The 16,647-nt window shown below is 37.6% G+C and overlaps 2 protein-coding genes across 3 annotated transcripts; one reads left to right on the forward strand and one right to left on the reverse strand.

The window, feature by feature from the left end:
- Positions 1-247: 247 nt before the first annotated feature.
- LOC142165786 (uncharacterized protein At4g02000-like) lies at positions 248-640 on the reverse strand. Its single transcript, XM_075224159.1, has one exon. The coding sequence runs from the start codon at positions 638-640 to the stop codon at positions 248-250; it is 393 nt and encodes a 130-aa protein (XP_075080260.1).
- A 2,327-nt stretch (positions 641-2,967) lies between these two features.
- LOC107765938 (PHD finger-containing protein 1) lies at positions 2,968-7,854 on the forward strand. 2 transcript variants are annotated; one of them, XM_016584636.2, is made up of 6 exons: positions 2,968-3,125; positions 4,620-4,705; positions 5,570-6,292; positions 6,561-6,779; positions 6,860-6,984; positions 7,085-7,854. In XM_016584636.2, exons 1-6 carry the CDS (start codon positions 3,078-3,080, stop codon positions 7,579-7,581), a joined length of 1,698 nt encoding a protein of 565 aa, XP_016440122.1. In that variant the 5' UTR covers positions 2,968-3,077; the 3' UTR covers positions 7,582-7,854. The 2 variants fall into 2 exon arrangements, with proteins under 2 accessions (XP_016440122.1, XP_075081057.1); XM_075224956.1 differs by lacking the exon at positions 2,968-3,125 and adding an exon at positions 3,228-3,302.
- The last annotated feature ends 8,793 nt before the right edge of the window (positions 7,855-16,647 follow it).

Raw genomic sequence — 16,647 nt, forward strand, 5'->3', positions numbered from 1 at the left:
TTAAATTGTAACGAAGAGTTTGAGTTTGGAGAAATTTACTTGAGTTTGCATCAAACAAGTTTACCTATATCTCGTCCGTCTATGGAGCATGTTGTGGTTTGTTCATTCTACCATCATTTTTGTTTGTTGTTTTTGCTTGCCCCTGCTTGCTTCTTCTTGGGAAAATGACAGTTTTTCCCTCACTTTCCTCCGATATGACTACTTTCTTTTGATGAGCTTCTTGTGGTTCATGGGTTGATGTGGGTGTTCAGTAGTTGCAAATTTGTGAAGTGTGCCCGATTCTGCCACAAACAGTGCACAGAGTCCCCTCTCCTTCGTAGATCACAGCCTGCTTATGGTCCCCTATTATTGCTGATGTTTCTACTTGGGTTTTCAGTGGTACTTGAATACAAATACGGTCATATCTTTCACTTAGAGTAGAGGATGTACATTGGTCTATCTTGAGATGTTTACCCAGCTTCCTACTAACATTCTCTAGGATGTCCTGATCATAGAACTCTATTGGTAATTGAGGGAGCTGGATCCATATGGCAGTAGAAGTAAGAGTGGCTTCTTGAGTAACAAACTTTGGTTCCCATTTTCGTACAGATAGGAAATTTTCAAAGATGAACCAGGGGCCTAGGTTTAGAGCCTTAACCATACTTTCTTCTAAACTAAATTTAACTATGTAGAAGTCTCACCCTAGGTCAATCAAGATTAACTGTTCGGATGGCTTCCATAGGTCATTCAGTTTAGATCGAAGGAGATGATGAGACATCTTTCGCTTGAAAACTTTGATGATTATAGAGTACCACCATGGAAGGTAAAGGCGTTTTTTGTCATCTTGTGAAAGGGGAATTTAACCCTCAATGTGCTTCCCTTTGTCAAGATCTGGAATTGGTTGGTGGTCGATCTCATAGTAATCAGTTTGGTTGCTCGCTGATTTGTCCAAAAGCATTTCCTTATAGAAGTGATGAGATAATTCTACCTCCATTTGGCTATGCTTATCTGGGGGTTCCGGTGGGAGTGGTGGCTTGATCGGAAGGGGATCCATACTTGATCTACTGTTTTCAGGTAGAAATAGGAAAAGAGCTTAAAGCGAGAGAGGAGATACGAAAGAATAGCTTCATTGTTGTGTTAAAATGGTACTTGCGAGTCTCATATCCAGAAAACAATCCAATGAATCAAGTATACCTCAGTAGTGCATGGGATATTCAGGCTTTTCCTGAATAGTGATACTAGAAGTCGAGAACTCTTGGCTGTGAATCTTGAATCATTTTATTTTAAAGATAAAATGTATCTTATTTTTATATTATATTAACAAAAGTTGGTTTAAGATATTAAACTTGTAATTACATCTATTATTAATGAATTTAATTAAGTTATTATTTTTTCGAAAGACAACATTTGTATTTTTTTGCTAATAAACATTTGTTATTTACAATAGTAGTTACTCAATTATAACTAACTGATATAGTTTCAACCAATATTATTTTTCTAAAGTACCTAGTAATATGGATATGTAATAATTTACACATAAAAGCTTATTTAACTGTTCATCTTGAAATATTTATTTAATTTTTTTTGACAATTAATAATTATTTAAAGTGAGAAATATCTCATAATGTAATTACCAATTATGCATACAAACATGAATTAAGTAATTCGGTTGTAGATTTTATTTTTGTCGTTTATTATAAATGTTATTTTACTTATATGATCCGTTTCAAAAGAATAAATACAAGGGATCTATAAGAATAACACAAGATATTTGTAAGAATAACATTTTTATTCAATGTTAGGTTATATAATCGATCGTTTCCTCGACTCTTATGACAAATAAATAAGTATTTGAGTTTATTGAATTATGTAATTATAAAAACCAATGTTTTAAAAGGCAGGGGCGTGAGACGAGGCGTTTTACCTCTGATGAGGCGAGGCGTAAGCCCTGAGACATGGGGCATAAGTCCCACGGATTTTTAAATTTTACTAATTTCAAGAATTTTAAAATAGTATAAAATAAAAAATTATTATAAAAATTACATTAAAATCACAAAATTATAAAAAATAATCTATTTAAAATATTTATAAAGTATAATTCAACTATGAATAATACGAAAAGTATGACATATATTATAATATGCAAATTAGTTGCAACGTTATTACAACTCAAACATCAAAAGTAACGTATTCGATACAAAATCTTATATGTATCTCTTAAGGAGTAATGAATCTTGAAAGAATTTCGATATTATAATTTGATAGTTTTCTTAAAATACCCCTTTTATTTAATATGCTTTCTATTTGAAAGAGAATTAATATAAAAACATAATTCACAATTTCAACATGATTCTCTTGCATCATTTATTTTTAAGTTTCAATAAGTTAATAAAGTGACACATAATTCACCATACAATACCATAATAATTAATTATTTGTAAATAGTTACTAGCTAATACTAAGCTATTAAGTTAATAAGTATTGTGTCTCGTAAATGTAAAAAAAAATATTTAGAAAAATAAATATAAAAAAATTGTGGAATATTATATAGTAATGACATAATAAAAGTTAATAAATAAATACTTTTTAAATGAAAGATTTATTTAAAATTAACTATCATACCAGTCTTAGTGGATAACGTACAATAATTTTTTATTTTAATTATGACATAAAATACTCTCGACGTAATGATTAAGAAAAAAGTAATTTTGAATAGTCAACGATTTATTAAGAAAATTTGAGGATTTACAAGGTTAGTTATATACAATTGCATAAAGTTCTATTAGGCGAGCCCAGTACGCTAGACGTTGGGCGTAAGCCCCGATGGTCGAACCATAAATCTCACGGAACTAAGCCCCACACATAAGCCCAAAAGCGTTTTACGAGTGCTCCGCCCCTGAGCGAGTCCCAATTATGCCTTTTAAAATGGAGATACAAACTACAAGAGTAGAAATTAATTACTAGTACAAGAGTCTGTTATTCTTGTGGTTAGTGGACCCGCGAGGTTGTGCATATACTCCTATATTGGCTCCACTCCACTTTCTCTCCGTATTCCCTCTTTTTTCATACTCTCCTTTGTGTAAGCAAAGGAAGCTATAATGGATTCTTCCAAATGCGGGTCCGGGTCTGGGTCTGGTTCTGCTTCGGTAAAACTCCCTCTCTCTTTTTTCACCTTTTTTCTCATATGCCCACTGCTTTGATTCCTAAAACTTTTTGAAGTTTTTGAGGAATCCCTTTTTTCCTATATGTGTTTGTTTAAACTATTTCACTGATAAAATACTCACATTATTTTCGACTAAGAAGGGTTTTGAAGGGAAATGCATGTAACTGTGTTTCTTTTCCTTTTTTTTTTTGGTTGAATTTATTTTGATTTTGGATTGTTGAGTGTTTGAGAGACAATGGTGAATAGACTCTGCGTGTGTGTGTGTGTGTGTGATATATAAGAGAGAGAGAGAGAGAGAGTGTGTTCTGCAGTCTGCTTCTGCAGTTTTACATTTCCCCATTTGATTATTAACTTTGTACATCCATTTGAAAGCAATGTGCTCATATGCTTTCCTTTTTCATGTCCACTTTGCAAAGCATGAAAGTGGAATTTTGGAATTAATAAGGAGCGAAATGGAAAATAATGGAGGATTTTTTCTTTTTTAATTTAAGGGAGAATGTGGGGGCAGGGGTAGGGGAAGAGGAGGATTTAAGATTTAAGCTCTGTGGGTTCGGCATTTAAGGTTCTTAACATTGAATCCATTATATTTGTATAATTAAGGTTCATATCTATTATTTGTTGCAATTTTAGTGAAATTTTACACATACATTATGAACTGGGTCAAGGTCAAAAGTACTGGGTTCAAACGAACTTGGTACCAAAAGGTGGCTACATCCGCCTCTGGGAAGCGCAAGGCAGGAGAGGATCTTAAATTACATTTATAGTGAGAGTTTTGCTTAATGCTAAGTCTCATGTCAAGGAAGAATTAGTTTGTTGGTTGATTTTGTGTAAAGTGGCCTGAATTTTGGTCGGGCCAAATAAAATAAGGCTATAAGAAAAAGCTTATGCTTTATCTCAAGGATTACTCACCACAATTTTCCTCTTTTTATTTTCTGTGAATTGATTTATTTTTTGAAAGGGGCTAAAATGATCATAAATAGATGATCTCATTTCCATTTTGGCATATTGGATTCTAAAACAGAGAGTTTCTGTGAGAAAATATTTGGGGAGTACAAACACTTGTGGATTCTTTCTCAGTATATCTATATTTGGGGTTGATTAGGGTTTTTTTTAGCTACTTTTATGCTCTATTTCTATACAACAATAACAATTACGCCTCAATCTCAAACAAGTTGGGTTAGGCTCTTTTTCTATTATTTGTGATATAATAGTGTTGCTCCCCCTTGCTTGTCGAGGTAGGCTTATTAGTCGAGTCTCGTAAATTCATGTGATAACCTTTGGCATATTCCTAAGACTTCAATTTTGCCATTTTGTTTTGTGCAAGATTTAGGAGCTTCAAGTTTCTGACATTAGAATTGTTTGAGGTCAATAAGATAAATTCATCAATGTGGTTATCGAAAATGAATATTTTCATCAGCAATTGTTCATCGATTTTATTACCTTACTGATCACTTGCATTTTCTTTTTTTTTTCTCAGAGAACTGTTTGTCTAACATGTGGGGATGAAGGAGATGCCAAGCTTCTTATATACTGCTTCAAGTGTCACGATTCTGCTGTACACCAGTATGTTTCATCAGTAAATTAGTATTCAATATTCTATATATCTCCAGTGGATATAAGCAATTGAAATAGGTTAATATCAGATATTATAGTTTTTCTTGGGCAGTTTACTCATCAGCCTAATTCTTGCCTAGTTTTGTGACTGCAAATGTTTGTTTCATGTTATTTATTTAGTATTTCCCATCTCATTTGAGTAATTCATTTTGTTTTTGTACCTACCAAATTCTACTAGCAGAAAATCACAGCTTTCATTTTCTCGTAGCTTCAAATCGAACCTCCATCCCTCCCCCCCATCCCACCCCACCCCACCCCACCCCCCTGCATCTGAAAGGACATTGCAAGACTTTGAATGTTGTAGGAAACAAAGCGTCCTTCAGATCTTTACAATTATAAGTAACTAAATCAGAGTCAAAAGGCTTGATGCAACAAAATCACTGTATGAATGAACATGGCCAGTTATAGAGTTTATGGTTTCCTTTTCTTTTAGCCTTTTGGATACTATAGAAAACAACCCATACTGTCACACCAAAGTAATAACTTATTAAAAGTCACCGTTCACTCTTCCAAAGAGGATAATCTTTAGCTCCAGGTTCCTATGATCATAATTTTTCTTTTCCCTTTTCTCAGACTCTAGGAAAATTTTTTATGAATGTTTTTGATCTGAATGTTTCCCTTCTGTTAGTGCATGCACATCTATATGCTATTGGCTTCAATATCACGAACGTGTTTGGTCTGTATATTTGTCATGCTGATATTGCAATGTGCATCTAAATGTGCCTATATTTGCTTCAATATTACACCACAGGCTCTGAAAAATATCATTATCTCTGCAGGAGTATTTCATTTCATTGTTCTTTGCTTTTGCAGCTATTGCCTAGAAATATTCTCTGTTGATGATGACAGTATCGATTGGATATGTTGGGATTGTGCTCCCACAGTTGCTAAGATTGAAGGGTTGAGAAAGAGTGAACGGATAACTGTGCGAAAGATTCATGCTAGTGATGTTCGAATGGAATGGAGAAGAAAGCTTAACAGTTGTAAACTAAAAGCTAAAAGAATAGATACGGCTAAACATGACGCAATTGGAGCAGTCCAATCAGCTACAACCCATAGTCCTTTTCAGGTTTTGCAAAAGGAGAAGCCTTCATTTCACGAAACTAAAGAAAACAAAGACATTGGAGAACGATGTGGAGATGTATGCTATTCGGAACAGCAAATTGAATCAGTAAAAGCAGGGAACACTCCACTAGTAGGAAAGCGCCAGGAGGCTTATTGTTCAACATTGAACAAAGAGGAAGGTGGAATGGTGGAAAGAGCTCAATTAAGAGTTAACACTTTTCTGCGAGATCCAAAAAGTGCTCAATCGCCTATTGAAATTGGAAAACAGCAAGATATGAGAAAGCGAAGGAGGAGGTTTGTAGTTCTTGATGATGACAGTGGTTCTGAGGGAAAGGGTGGGGCAATTGGTGGAAATTTTTTTTCTTCACTCTCCGTTGAGCATTATTTTCCACTCAACAATTCATATAATGAACCTGAACGAGAATCTGCGAATTATTTGCCTGCACTGCCAGTTATTGAGCCCATTTGGAGGTAACTCTTTAACTTCCACCGCTTTAGAACACATACCTCACTTTAGATATGCCTCCCTATAAAAGGCCTTTTCAGCGATTGCCACAAGCATTTCCTTTTCTAGGCGTTTAGTTCTCTCTGCTATTGCCTCTCCGCCCCTCTTCCTCCAGCTTCTTGGTGCAAACTTTCTATGTTGTTTTTAAAAGAAGAAAACAAAATCAGTAAGATTCTTTTTCAAATTCTAGAGAAAAAAAGAATTCCTTTTTCACTGTGTTTATTTTAACTGTAGGGGATGTTTTATCTTCGATAGAGAAAGTGAAACCAGTATAAATATCATAGCTCATATATCAGACAAAGCCTGTGAAAAGGCAGCTAAAGCAGCAAAGGGGCTTCCAATGAATCTTGATGTGAAAGTTCTGGCCAAGAGTGATGTATGGCCGAAGAGTTTCCTGAGGTCGCCACCAACAGACAACAGTATTGCTCTGTATCTCTTTCCCGAGCTTGAAAGGTAACTTCTTATTGTAATTCACTCACTGAACATTATGATCTGGATGTTCTGGAACTTTGTCTGATAATACTGTGTTAAAGTGATGAAAATGCTTATGATGCTCTGTTGGAAGAGGCAATTGAAGATGATCTCGCAATGAACGCCACGATTGATGACTTGGAGATCTTGATGTTTTCATCTCGTGAATTGCCACAGAAAGACTGGAGTAAGTGATGAATTTCTGCCTCCCAAGTTTTTATTTGCTTCCCACTGAACCAATAAGATATCAGTTGTATTCAAACACTTAATAAACCTTCAACTTGCAGGGATTCGTAGAAAATACTATTTGTGGGGCGTGTTTAGACCCAAGCGACGTTCACGTCTAAATATATCAACTGCTAACTTTATTGCACAAACTAGCAGCACCCAGAATGCAGCTCTGAGCTATCAACCTGATGAAATGGAAGGTGCAAATACGGGTAGTTCACCGGGCCAGAATTTCATGAGTCCCTTAAGCGTATTGGAAGGTGTGAATTCTGGCAGGCCTCGGGACCACTTCGCAAGTCCCTTGAGCTCCTGTTCTAACAGTATTTTTACAAAAGATTCTCCTTGCCATCCTTTGAGTAGACTCAATAGTATGGAACGCGAGTGCGGTAGGAATTTGGACACAAAGAACCAAGACGTTGAACAGCATGACAAATGCAGAATACAAGCATCTGATATTTATGTCTCTACACAAGGAAATGGACTAGTTGATGAGTTTGGTCACTTCTTGGAGCCTTTTCAATTGAAAAGTTGTCTTTCATTTGCAACTAAGGGGTAGGCTTCTCACTCCAATGTTTATAACTGTACAGCTCTCCTTTGGTGAAGCTGGCCTTGATGATTTTGATTTTCTAAGTACAGTAGAAAAAGTAGCTAGAATCATATGCTACTAGTACAGATTATACCAAGTGTTTTGTCCATATTGTTTGTTATAGCTAGCTTCTTCAGATAGTTGCTGTGTATTGCAAACTTTCCTTTTTTTGTAATACTCATTTTCTAGACATGAGTTTGGCTTTCGATTATTTTATATCACCTCATCTCAAAGTTGTTCATATAAGTGTCAAACATCGCTTTCATTACGAAAACTTCTAGATGTAAGTATTTACCTATTCCTTAGAGACGAACTCATGGAGGCGTTTGAGAGGTCAACTTTCAAATTCTCTAAGGACGTGCACTTCAGAAAGGGTATTTTTATAAATGGAGCAATCTTTTGGCCAGCACGTAGATTCAGGAGTTCTTTCTATCTTGGTGTTGATAAGGAAATTCTCCATCCATACCCAATGTCTTCAAGAAAAAGGAAGTAAATGTACTTTGGAAGGTTGAAAGACCATTTGTATCACATTGTCGCTTAGTAGTCCTTCAACAAGAAAATGGCTATTCCTCTTGGTGCATTAAGTATCCCATTGATTAATTCATGACTGACTTTGTCACATTTTCTTTCTGATTATTTCCATCTCCGCCTATAAGAGAAAGAAAAATGTGGCAAGAGAGCCAGTTGTGAGAATTCATCAATGTGATACGTGATGCACTAGGATTATAGCGAGCGAATTTTCCGTTCAAAGACTTCGTAAACGATTGTGTACATGGTCATCTATTGAGTAAAGGAAATACAAATGGTTTTTTAATCTTCCAAAGTATATTACATACGAGGCAGAATTTCTTTATCAACATCATAATAGAAGGAACTATCAATTCTACATGCTGGCTATAAGAATGCTCCATTTACAAAAACTCAGCTTCTTGAAGTGCATGTTCCGCAACATTGAATTTGTAGGTTGACGTCTCAAATGTCTCCATGAGTTCAGTCTCTGAAAAATATACTTCCATCTAAAAATTTTACTAGGAAAGTGACATTTGGGACTGTTGGGTTTTTAATGTTTTTGCCTTATGTTTTGATGATCTAACAAACTTACTGTCAAGAACCAGATAGGGAACCTGACACACTTGGTACACATTTCAAATGAACGAAGTCCAACCTGAACTCCAGCTAATGTGAACTACTGCAAACAAAGAGAAAAGAGGAACAAGACAGGGACCTGATCCCTGGATGTTCTCTGACAGAAGTATAAGTCAACTATACAGCTGGAAAGCAACTGCAGAAAGTACCTGCCTGCAACTGTACACGCAACAGTGCAGCAGTCACTTCCCATTGGGAAGAGGCGTGTACCAACCATGAACTTGACATCATCCTTGGGTGCAAGGCACAAGATATTCACTTGAGCATTTAGTGATATTCTCTCAAACATTAAAGAGTTTATCCAGCATTGAAGTCACAAGTGTGTCAAGAACAAGAAGACAACTCCACTAAGGATCAGTTCCACAATGAGTCTATGTGTATCCGTAGTTGAGTTGTAATCTTGTTATTTGTTCTTCTTTGTAACTCCTATCTTGCTTTATTAGAAGATGTGTTTTAGGAAACCCAAAATCATAAACCCTCTGAGTTTATGTTGTGACTAGAGTTAGTCATAAGTTAAAGTTTTTGTAGCTATTGTGTGACAAAGTGGCTTATGGTAAGTGTATCACAAATTAGTTGAGTTGAAGTCTTTGTAATAGAGTCATTAAAAGTGGCTTTTAATAGTGTGATTGCAAGTTAGTAAAGTTGAAAGCCTACAAGTGTAAGTTGTGGTTTTTGTCCCCTTGAGTGGGATTTTTCCACGTAAAAAATCCCGTGTCTCATTTGCTTACTACTTCATTAGTATTCTCAGTGGAAACTAATAGAGGACCAGGTACTCTATAGTGTGGTGGATCCATATAAACTAACAATTGGTATCAGAGCAGGTTCTTTCTAAAAGGTTAACACCTAGAAAGGATCTCAATGGCTGCTCCACCTAACTTTGAGGAAGGACAATTAACCTACAGATCTCCTAGATTCAATGGTCAATACTATGGTTGGTGGAAGACTCGTATGCATGATTTTATAATGGCAGAAGACTCAGATCTGTGGGACGTCATTTCTGATGGTCCACATGTTCCTATGAAGAATCTTGGAGAAACTGGACCAATGGTACCGAAAGACAGGAAAGAGTACAGTGATATTGATAGAAAGCCGTAGAAAAGAACTATTGTGCCAAGAAAATCTTGGTATGTGGTATAGGACCTGGTGAGTACAACAGAATTTCAGCTTGTTATTCTGCCAAGGAAATATGGGAAGCATCGCAAACCACACACGAAGGAACTGCTCAAGTTAAACAATCCATGATTGACATGCTTACCACTGAGTATGAGCTCTTCAAGATGAAGGATGATGAGTCTATACAAGATATGCACACTAGATTCACATCCATCATAAATGAGCTTCATTCATTTGGAGATGTTATTTCCAGAAACAAGCTTGTAAGGAAGATTCTCAGTGTTCTACCTGGCTCTTGGGAGAGTAAGGTGAATGCCATCACTGAAGCTAAAGATTTACAAACTCTACCCATGGATGAGCTGATTGGAAATTTGAGACATACGAGATGAAAAGAAAGAAAGATAGTGAAAGGAGAGAGCCAAAGAAGGAAAAGAACCTGGTGCTCAAGGCTGAAAACAGTGACTCAAGTGAAGAAGATAGTGATATAGCCTATCTTACTAAAAGGTTTCAAAAGATGGTTCGAAGAAATGGTGGTATACCAAAGAGGGGTAGTTCAAGTAAGGCAAGGAACAATGATCTCTGTCACAAGTGCGGAAAGCCAGGGCATTTCATCAAAGACTGCCCACTTCTGAAACAGGAGCAATACAAGAAAAACTCTAACAAAGCAGCAAAAAGGAACCCGATTCCTGGCAAACGATTCAGTCAAAAAAGTGCAGCTGACAATGTTGTAAAGCAAGCTCTTGCTGCTTGGGGAGACTCCTCCAGTAAATCAGAAGGGGAACCAAATACAGAAAATAGCTCCATGATGGCAGTGGAAACTGAAGCAATGCAATATGACTCACTGCGTATGATGGTGGCTCAGTTTGACGATGATGAAAAGGATGAAAATGATGAGGTAAATTTCAGGGATGTTTAGAGAAATCTGAAGTCTTACTCTTCTAAGAAATTAAGGTCATTTGCAAATATTCTAATTGATGCATATTATAACCTTATTAATGATAAGGAGATCTTGACCATAGAGCTAGGGGATGCTGAACAATCTAGAGACAATCTGGTGGTCTGTGTAGTTGATCAAAATGAGACCATAGCTAATCTTGAAAAAGAAAAGGAAGCTCTGAATGCAAAAATAAATAGTGTAAAAAATGAGAGAGATGACTTGATGGTAGTGGTTGTTGATTTGAAGGAAACCATAAAAGGCTTTAACAATGAAAAACACACTCTAGAAGAGAAAATTGCAGCTACTGAGCAAGAGAGGGATAACTTTTTTGTAATAATCACTGACCTAGAGGAAACTATTGAGGGACTCAAATCAGAACTTAGGCCTGCAAGTATTGAGAAAGGGAAAGAAGTAGCCAGTGAGTCACACATCAAGCTTGAAAAAGAATCAAATGATGTTAAAACTAGTCTATGTGGTGAACTCGAGAAAAATAGGCAGCTTCAAGCTGAACTGAAGAAAGTAAAAACTGGTCTTGAGAAATCTCTCAAGTGGACCTGGTCCTCAGATGTTGTCACTGCCATGTACTTTAACAATAGTGGAAACAGGCAGGGAATCGGGTTTCAAAAGGAGAAAACTCCTTACAACCCCCACAACAAGTATGGTATAGTTCCTGATAACTGGTTTTGTACCCACTGTGGGAACAATAGGCATTTCAAAGAAAATTGCCAAGCCAGGGTTCAATCTATTCAAAAAAATAAAGTGTTTACTGAAAAAGTGACTACTAAGGAGGGACCAGGTACCACTCGCAAGAAACGAATATTGCCTGCATGGACTAGAAAAGCTCTTATTCATCTCTTTTCTCATAATAAGGGACCCAAACTAGTTTGGGTTCCTAAATCTAATCCATAATTTATATGTGCAGGGAACAGTGAGAGGAAGCGGACTGCAATGGTTCATGGACAGTGGATGCTAAAAGCACATGACTGGAAACACCATATATTTTCTCTCACTAAAAGCCCTACAGGGAAAGGAATATATCCTTTGAAAATAAAAAAAGGAGAAAAAGTGTACATTCTCGGTGTTGGAAAAGTTGGAAAGTCTCGTTCACACTCAATTGAGAATGTGTACTATGTGGATTTCCTGAAGTACACTCTCTTTAGTGTTTCTCAAATCTGTGATAAAGAGAACAAAGTAGAGTTCTTATCAAAAGTGCGCACAGTTACCAATCTGGTAACTGGTGAAGTGGTCTTAGTAGTCAAAAGATACAAGAACATCTACGTCGCTGACTGTAAATCTCTACAAGCTAGTGATATGAGCTGCTTGAAGGCAGTTGATAATGATGCAGAACTTTGGCATAAAATATTGGGACATGCAAGCTTCTCACTTCTGAATAAACTGATTCAGAAGGAACTGGTTCGTGGGCTGACAAATTCAACATTCACCTGGACACTGTCTCTTAGAACAAAGAAAGAGACTTTTGAGGTATTTGTGACATTTTTCAAGAAGATCCAAGCGAAGATGGAATTGAAGGTAGCATGTATCAGATCTGACCTCGGGACAGAATCTGTCAACGCCAAATTTGATGAGTCTTGTAGTGAAAATGGGATTACTCACAACTTCTCAGCACTAAGGACTTCACAGCAAAATGGTGTTGTTGAAAGGAAGAACAGAACTCTGGAAGACATGGCATGGACAATGCTCATCGACAGTGGAATCGCCAAAAATTCTGGGCAGAAACAATAAACACTACTTGCTACTTGGTGAACAGGTGTTGATTAGGTCCCTCCTAAACAAAACCCCCTATGAGCTGCTCAACGGAAGAAAACCAAAGATAACTCATCTGAGAACCTTTGGATGCAAACGCTATATTCTGAACAACGGGAAGGACCAGCTTGGGAAGTTTAATGCAAAAAGCGATGAGGGAATCTTTCTTAGATATTCCTCTCAAAGCAAAGTCTACAAAGTCTACAACAAAAGGACACAATGTGTGGAAGAAAGTGGTTATCAGCTATTCAACAAGACTCCATCTTCTAACAAGGGAGGAAACAGATAAAGAACCACTTTTGGTTCCTGGGCAAAATATCCAATGTTTTAAATGGCAAGGCTGATATGATGAGTCAGATGAAGGAGACAGGTGAAGACAATGTAACATCTTCTTTCACTTCTCAAGAGGAACCTGGTAATTCAATTACTATTACTGAAGCTGAAGAAAGAGTTGGAGATGTAGTGCAAGGTACTTCACAAGTAGCAGAACAAGGAGTGCAGGAAAATCCACTTAATTTACTCAGTTCCTCTACTAATCAAACTTCAGTCCTCAAGTGGAAACACAAAAGCTCCCATCCACTTGATAACATAATCACCCCTTTGATTCTGGATCCAGACAAAATCAAAAGGCAGAAATTCCTTAGCCTTCTTTGTATTTCTATCCCAGATAGAACAAAAAAAATATCAAGAAAGCTTTGAAGGATGCTGACTGGCATTCAACAATGCAAGAGGAACTGCATCATTTTGAAGGAAACAAGGTTATCTGGTGGTAAAGAAGAGCACATCTGGAATGACTCATTCTATTGGATCATTCTTAATCTCATGGGGTACGAGGAAATACAACCTAGTAGTTCTCTCAACTGCTGAAGCAGACGCTCTTAACATGGCAAAGAACCCGGTCCAGCAAGAGGACCAAACATGTTGATGTCAGATAGCTTTGTCTCAAAAATAATGTAAAAAAGGGGGACTTATTTGTATGAGATTTTGCTGCACAAGAACATCAAATTGCAGATATCTTCACCAAAGCATTGAGCGGGGAACATTTTGAAAGAAACAGTGTGAAGCTGGGGCTATTGAAGCTTAATTGAGAACCTGATACCTCATCAATTGGCTATGAAAATCACCTTCAGGTAAAACTAGCTAAAGTATTTTCTGGACAAGCCTAACTCACATCAATACTGTTGCAGGTAAACACGCATAATGATCATAAAAGCTAAAGGTACAATGCTGAACTACGAAAGAAGAGCTGCTAAAATCTTTTTCAAAAACCGTTCGGGAATCAAGTTCTTGTACCACAGGTTAGTAGTAATGTGTTGTTTTTTTGCATGCTTTCTCAAAAAAAGGTTAACAAAATTAATTCAACTGCCACATCATCTGACTTTTCAGAGTCTGCATGTCACGTCTTATCTTTCAAATCCTTTCACCTCCTCTACACGTTACGTATTGCCACAAACCTACCACCATTTCAAAACCTTTCAGAACCCGTTTCTCTCCCTTCTCATTATTAGCCCGTCTTCTCATAAAACTCTCTCTCTCTCTCACTCACAGCAGTCCTGAGCCTTTATCTCCTCTGTATCTCTATGATCATTTCCTAACTTCTCTCTCACTCAAATTCTCTACCACATCCTCCTACAGTGGCAAACGAACAATCTCTTCCTTCTCATACCATCAACACCACTTCCACTCCCCCATCCTCTTTAAAGTTATCTCCAGAAATCCACTCTTCCTCTATCCCAAATACTACTGCACCCACACCTGTTTCCTCTTTATTTCCTATTGTATTTCCTTTCCGTCAAACTATATCTCCCTTCCATTTGTTGAAAACCCCATGTCTCCCCCTTCTTCTGATCTCACCAAAGAACACTTAGGAAGTATTACCACTCAGGTGTTAGAGGTCTCTGAGGATGATCCTGATCAGTATCTGAACTTCTCCATTTTGGACTCAGAGGCTCTCATAGAGTCACCAGAAAAGGAAGCAACACATAATATCATGGCTATCGTTGCTGAGAGTCTTTTAAATGAAGGAGCCTCCCTCTTGTCTGAGTCTCAGGGGGGAAGAAACTCCATTCCTAGGCGATGAAAGAACCTTGGTACTCTTCGAGTCTCCAGTCCATGAAACAGTCACAGAAAAACCTGTTGGAGAACCTGATTCTCTTCCAGTTAAATCAACTCAGGAAACTCTTGTTTATCCTAATCCCTTAGAATCTATTCCACCTAGTAAGATCCATGTTGATGAAGTTGATATGGTTCTCAGCGTGCGGTTTAAGATGCACAAACCAACAAAGACTTCTGAATCCTCTTCCAAACGACTCACTACCAGGTTGCAACAGAAAGAGACTTTCGAGTCTGCCTTGCAGAAAAGTAAGAGGAATGTTAAGGAAAAGAAGAAAAACTTGATGAAACAAGACGAATTTGTGTCTGACAAAAGCATTCCAGTGGTTGAGGTTGATAAAGATGTTGTAGAGGAACCCAATTCCTTAGTAAAATGATCTACAAAAATCCAGAAGTCTGGGGTTGGAGCTTCCGATGAAGCTATTTAAAAACAAAGTGAAACATCCATGAAGGGCAACAGTAAGTCTAAGAAGGTTGTAGTTGAGCAAGCTATGTCTGAAGGAGATGTTGTGGGGGTTGTAAATCGGAAAGGGAATTTTGTTAAGGGGCCCAGAAAATGAAAACGGGAAACTGTAGGGGCACCTGGTTCTATGAAGACCATACATAGTGACAGTGGTATTTGGCAGGAGAGATTGAGAACTCATAAAGTCTTGTGGGGTGGTATGTTTGATCCGGCAATCTCAAAGATGGCAGGTATGAGGTAAGTTCTGGAGATGGTGGAATTTCAGCAATGGGAGCATTTGTTTCAAGAGGATGTGCCTAAGGTATACGAAGATGCGGTACAAAATTTCTACGCATCTCTCTTGACTGTTAAGGGGGATCACATCTGTGTGCTAGTAAATGGAGTACACATTGTGCTTGATGCTTCAGCATTGGGGAAGGTTCTCCAAATTCCATGTGAAGGGATGTCCTCAGTCAAGGGTGTCTGTGGTGCTAACTTTAGGAAAGCTATCATGAAAGAGCAAGCTGTTCAGCAGGGGGAACGGGTGCATAAGAAGGCACTACTTCCTGAGTATCAGCTTCTCTTTGAGCTAGTCAATATGGTGCTTTTACCTTGTGTTGAGAGGTGGTCTATCGCTTCAAAGTCTGATCTGGGCTTAATGGAGGCTCTTGATGAGTTTGTCCCGATCAATCTGCCAGCAATCATGATAGAACATATGCAAAAGGAGGCAAACTTTAAAGGTGGCAATCACGGGCTTCCATATGGCTTTCTCCTCACTCGAGTGTTTAAGTTCTACAAGGTTCCTTTGACTAATCCCAAAGTGGGCACACGCAAGCAAACCTTCTCCAAAACCACTCTGGAAGAATATGAGTGTGTAGAAAAGGTTTGTGGAAGTACCTCGACCATTTCTCAGCTGATCAATGCTCAAAATGTTGCTTCCAAAGAGATTAGGAAGTTGAGGGCCCAGAATGCCATACTGGAAACTCAGCTCAGTCAAGCTGTTAGGGACCTGGTTCTGTTAATTCCACAAATGAAGAAGTTGCCCGCTTGACAAAGGAAAATGATGAGCTTCGCGCAAAACTGCTTGAAGAGCAGCTGTCTGCAAATGCCCGCATGGACCTGGTTCTCAAAACCCTTGCTGCCTCTTTCTCCAAGTTTCCCTTTTCTAGTGCCCCTTAGAAACCTCTTAGTGTCCAGTTGTCTTCTGTTATGATGTTTTGTGGCTGTTGTTTCTCTTTTTTGTTTGTCTTTTTGCTGATGGCATGTTGGATTTCACCGTTACTACTACTGTTTTCTCAGTCCATTGTTTATATCAATGAAACAACTCTTCTTTTTTGCTTGTATAATGCTGTTTTCCTTTGGCTTCTTTTTTCTGTCATGTTGTGTGCACATATGTGGCATAAGATGGCTGTGTTAGACATCTTTATGATATTTGTCTGATTGTGTGTTTTTAATGATGCCAAAAGGGGAAAGTATAGTAGTATAGTATAAATGCAATGGAAATTGATTGAAACCTAGAATT

Source organism: Nicotiana tabacum, chromosome 11 (genome assembly GCF_000715075.1).
Source record: "Nicotiana tabacum cultivar K326 chromosome 11, ASM71507v2, whole genome shotgun sequence".
NCBI lineage: Eukaryota > Viridiplantae > Streptophyta > Magnoliopsida > Solanales > Solanaceae > Nicotiana > Nicotiana tabacum.

Coding starts and splice junctions, on each gene's coding strand:
- LOC142165786 (XM_075224159.1), bottom strand. CDS start 640: ATGGTTAAGGCTCTAAACCTAGGCCCCTGGTTCATCTTTGAAAATTTC.
- LOC107765938 (XM_016584636.2), top strand. CDS start 3,078: ATGGATTCTTCCAAATGCGGGTCCGGGTCTGGGTCTGGTTCTGCTTCG. Junction 4,706..5,569: donor CACGATTCTGCTGTACACCA/GTATGTTTCATC, acceptor TTGCTTTTGCAG/CTATTGCCTAGAAATATTCT. Junction 6,985..7,084: donor ATTGCCACAGAAAGACTGGA/GTAAGTGATGAA, acceptor TTCAACTTGCAG/GGATTCGTAGAAAATACTAT.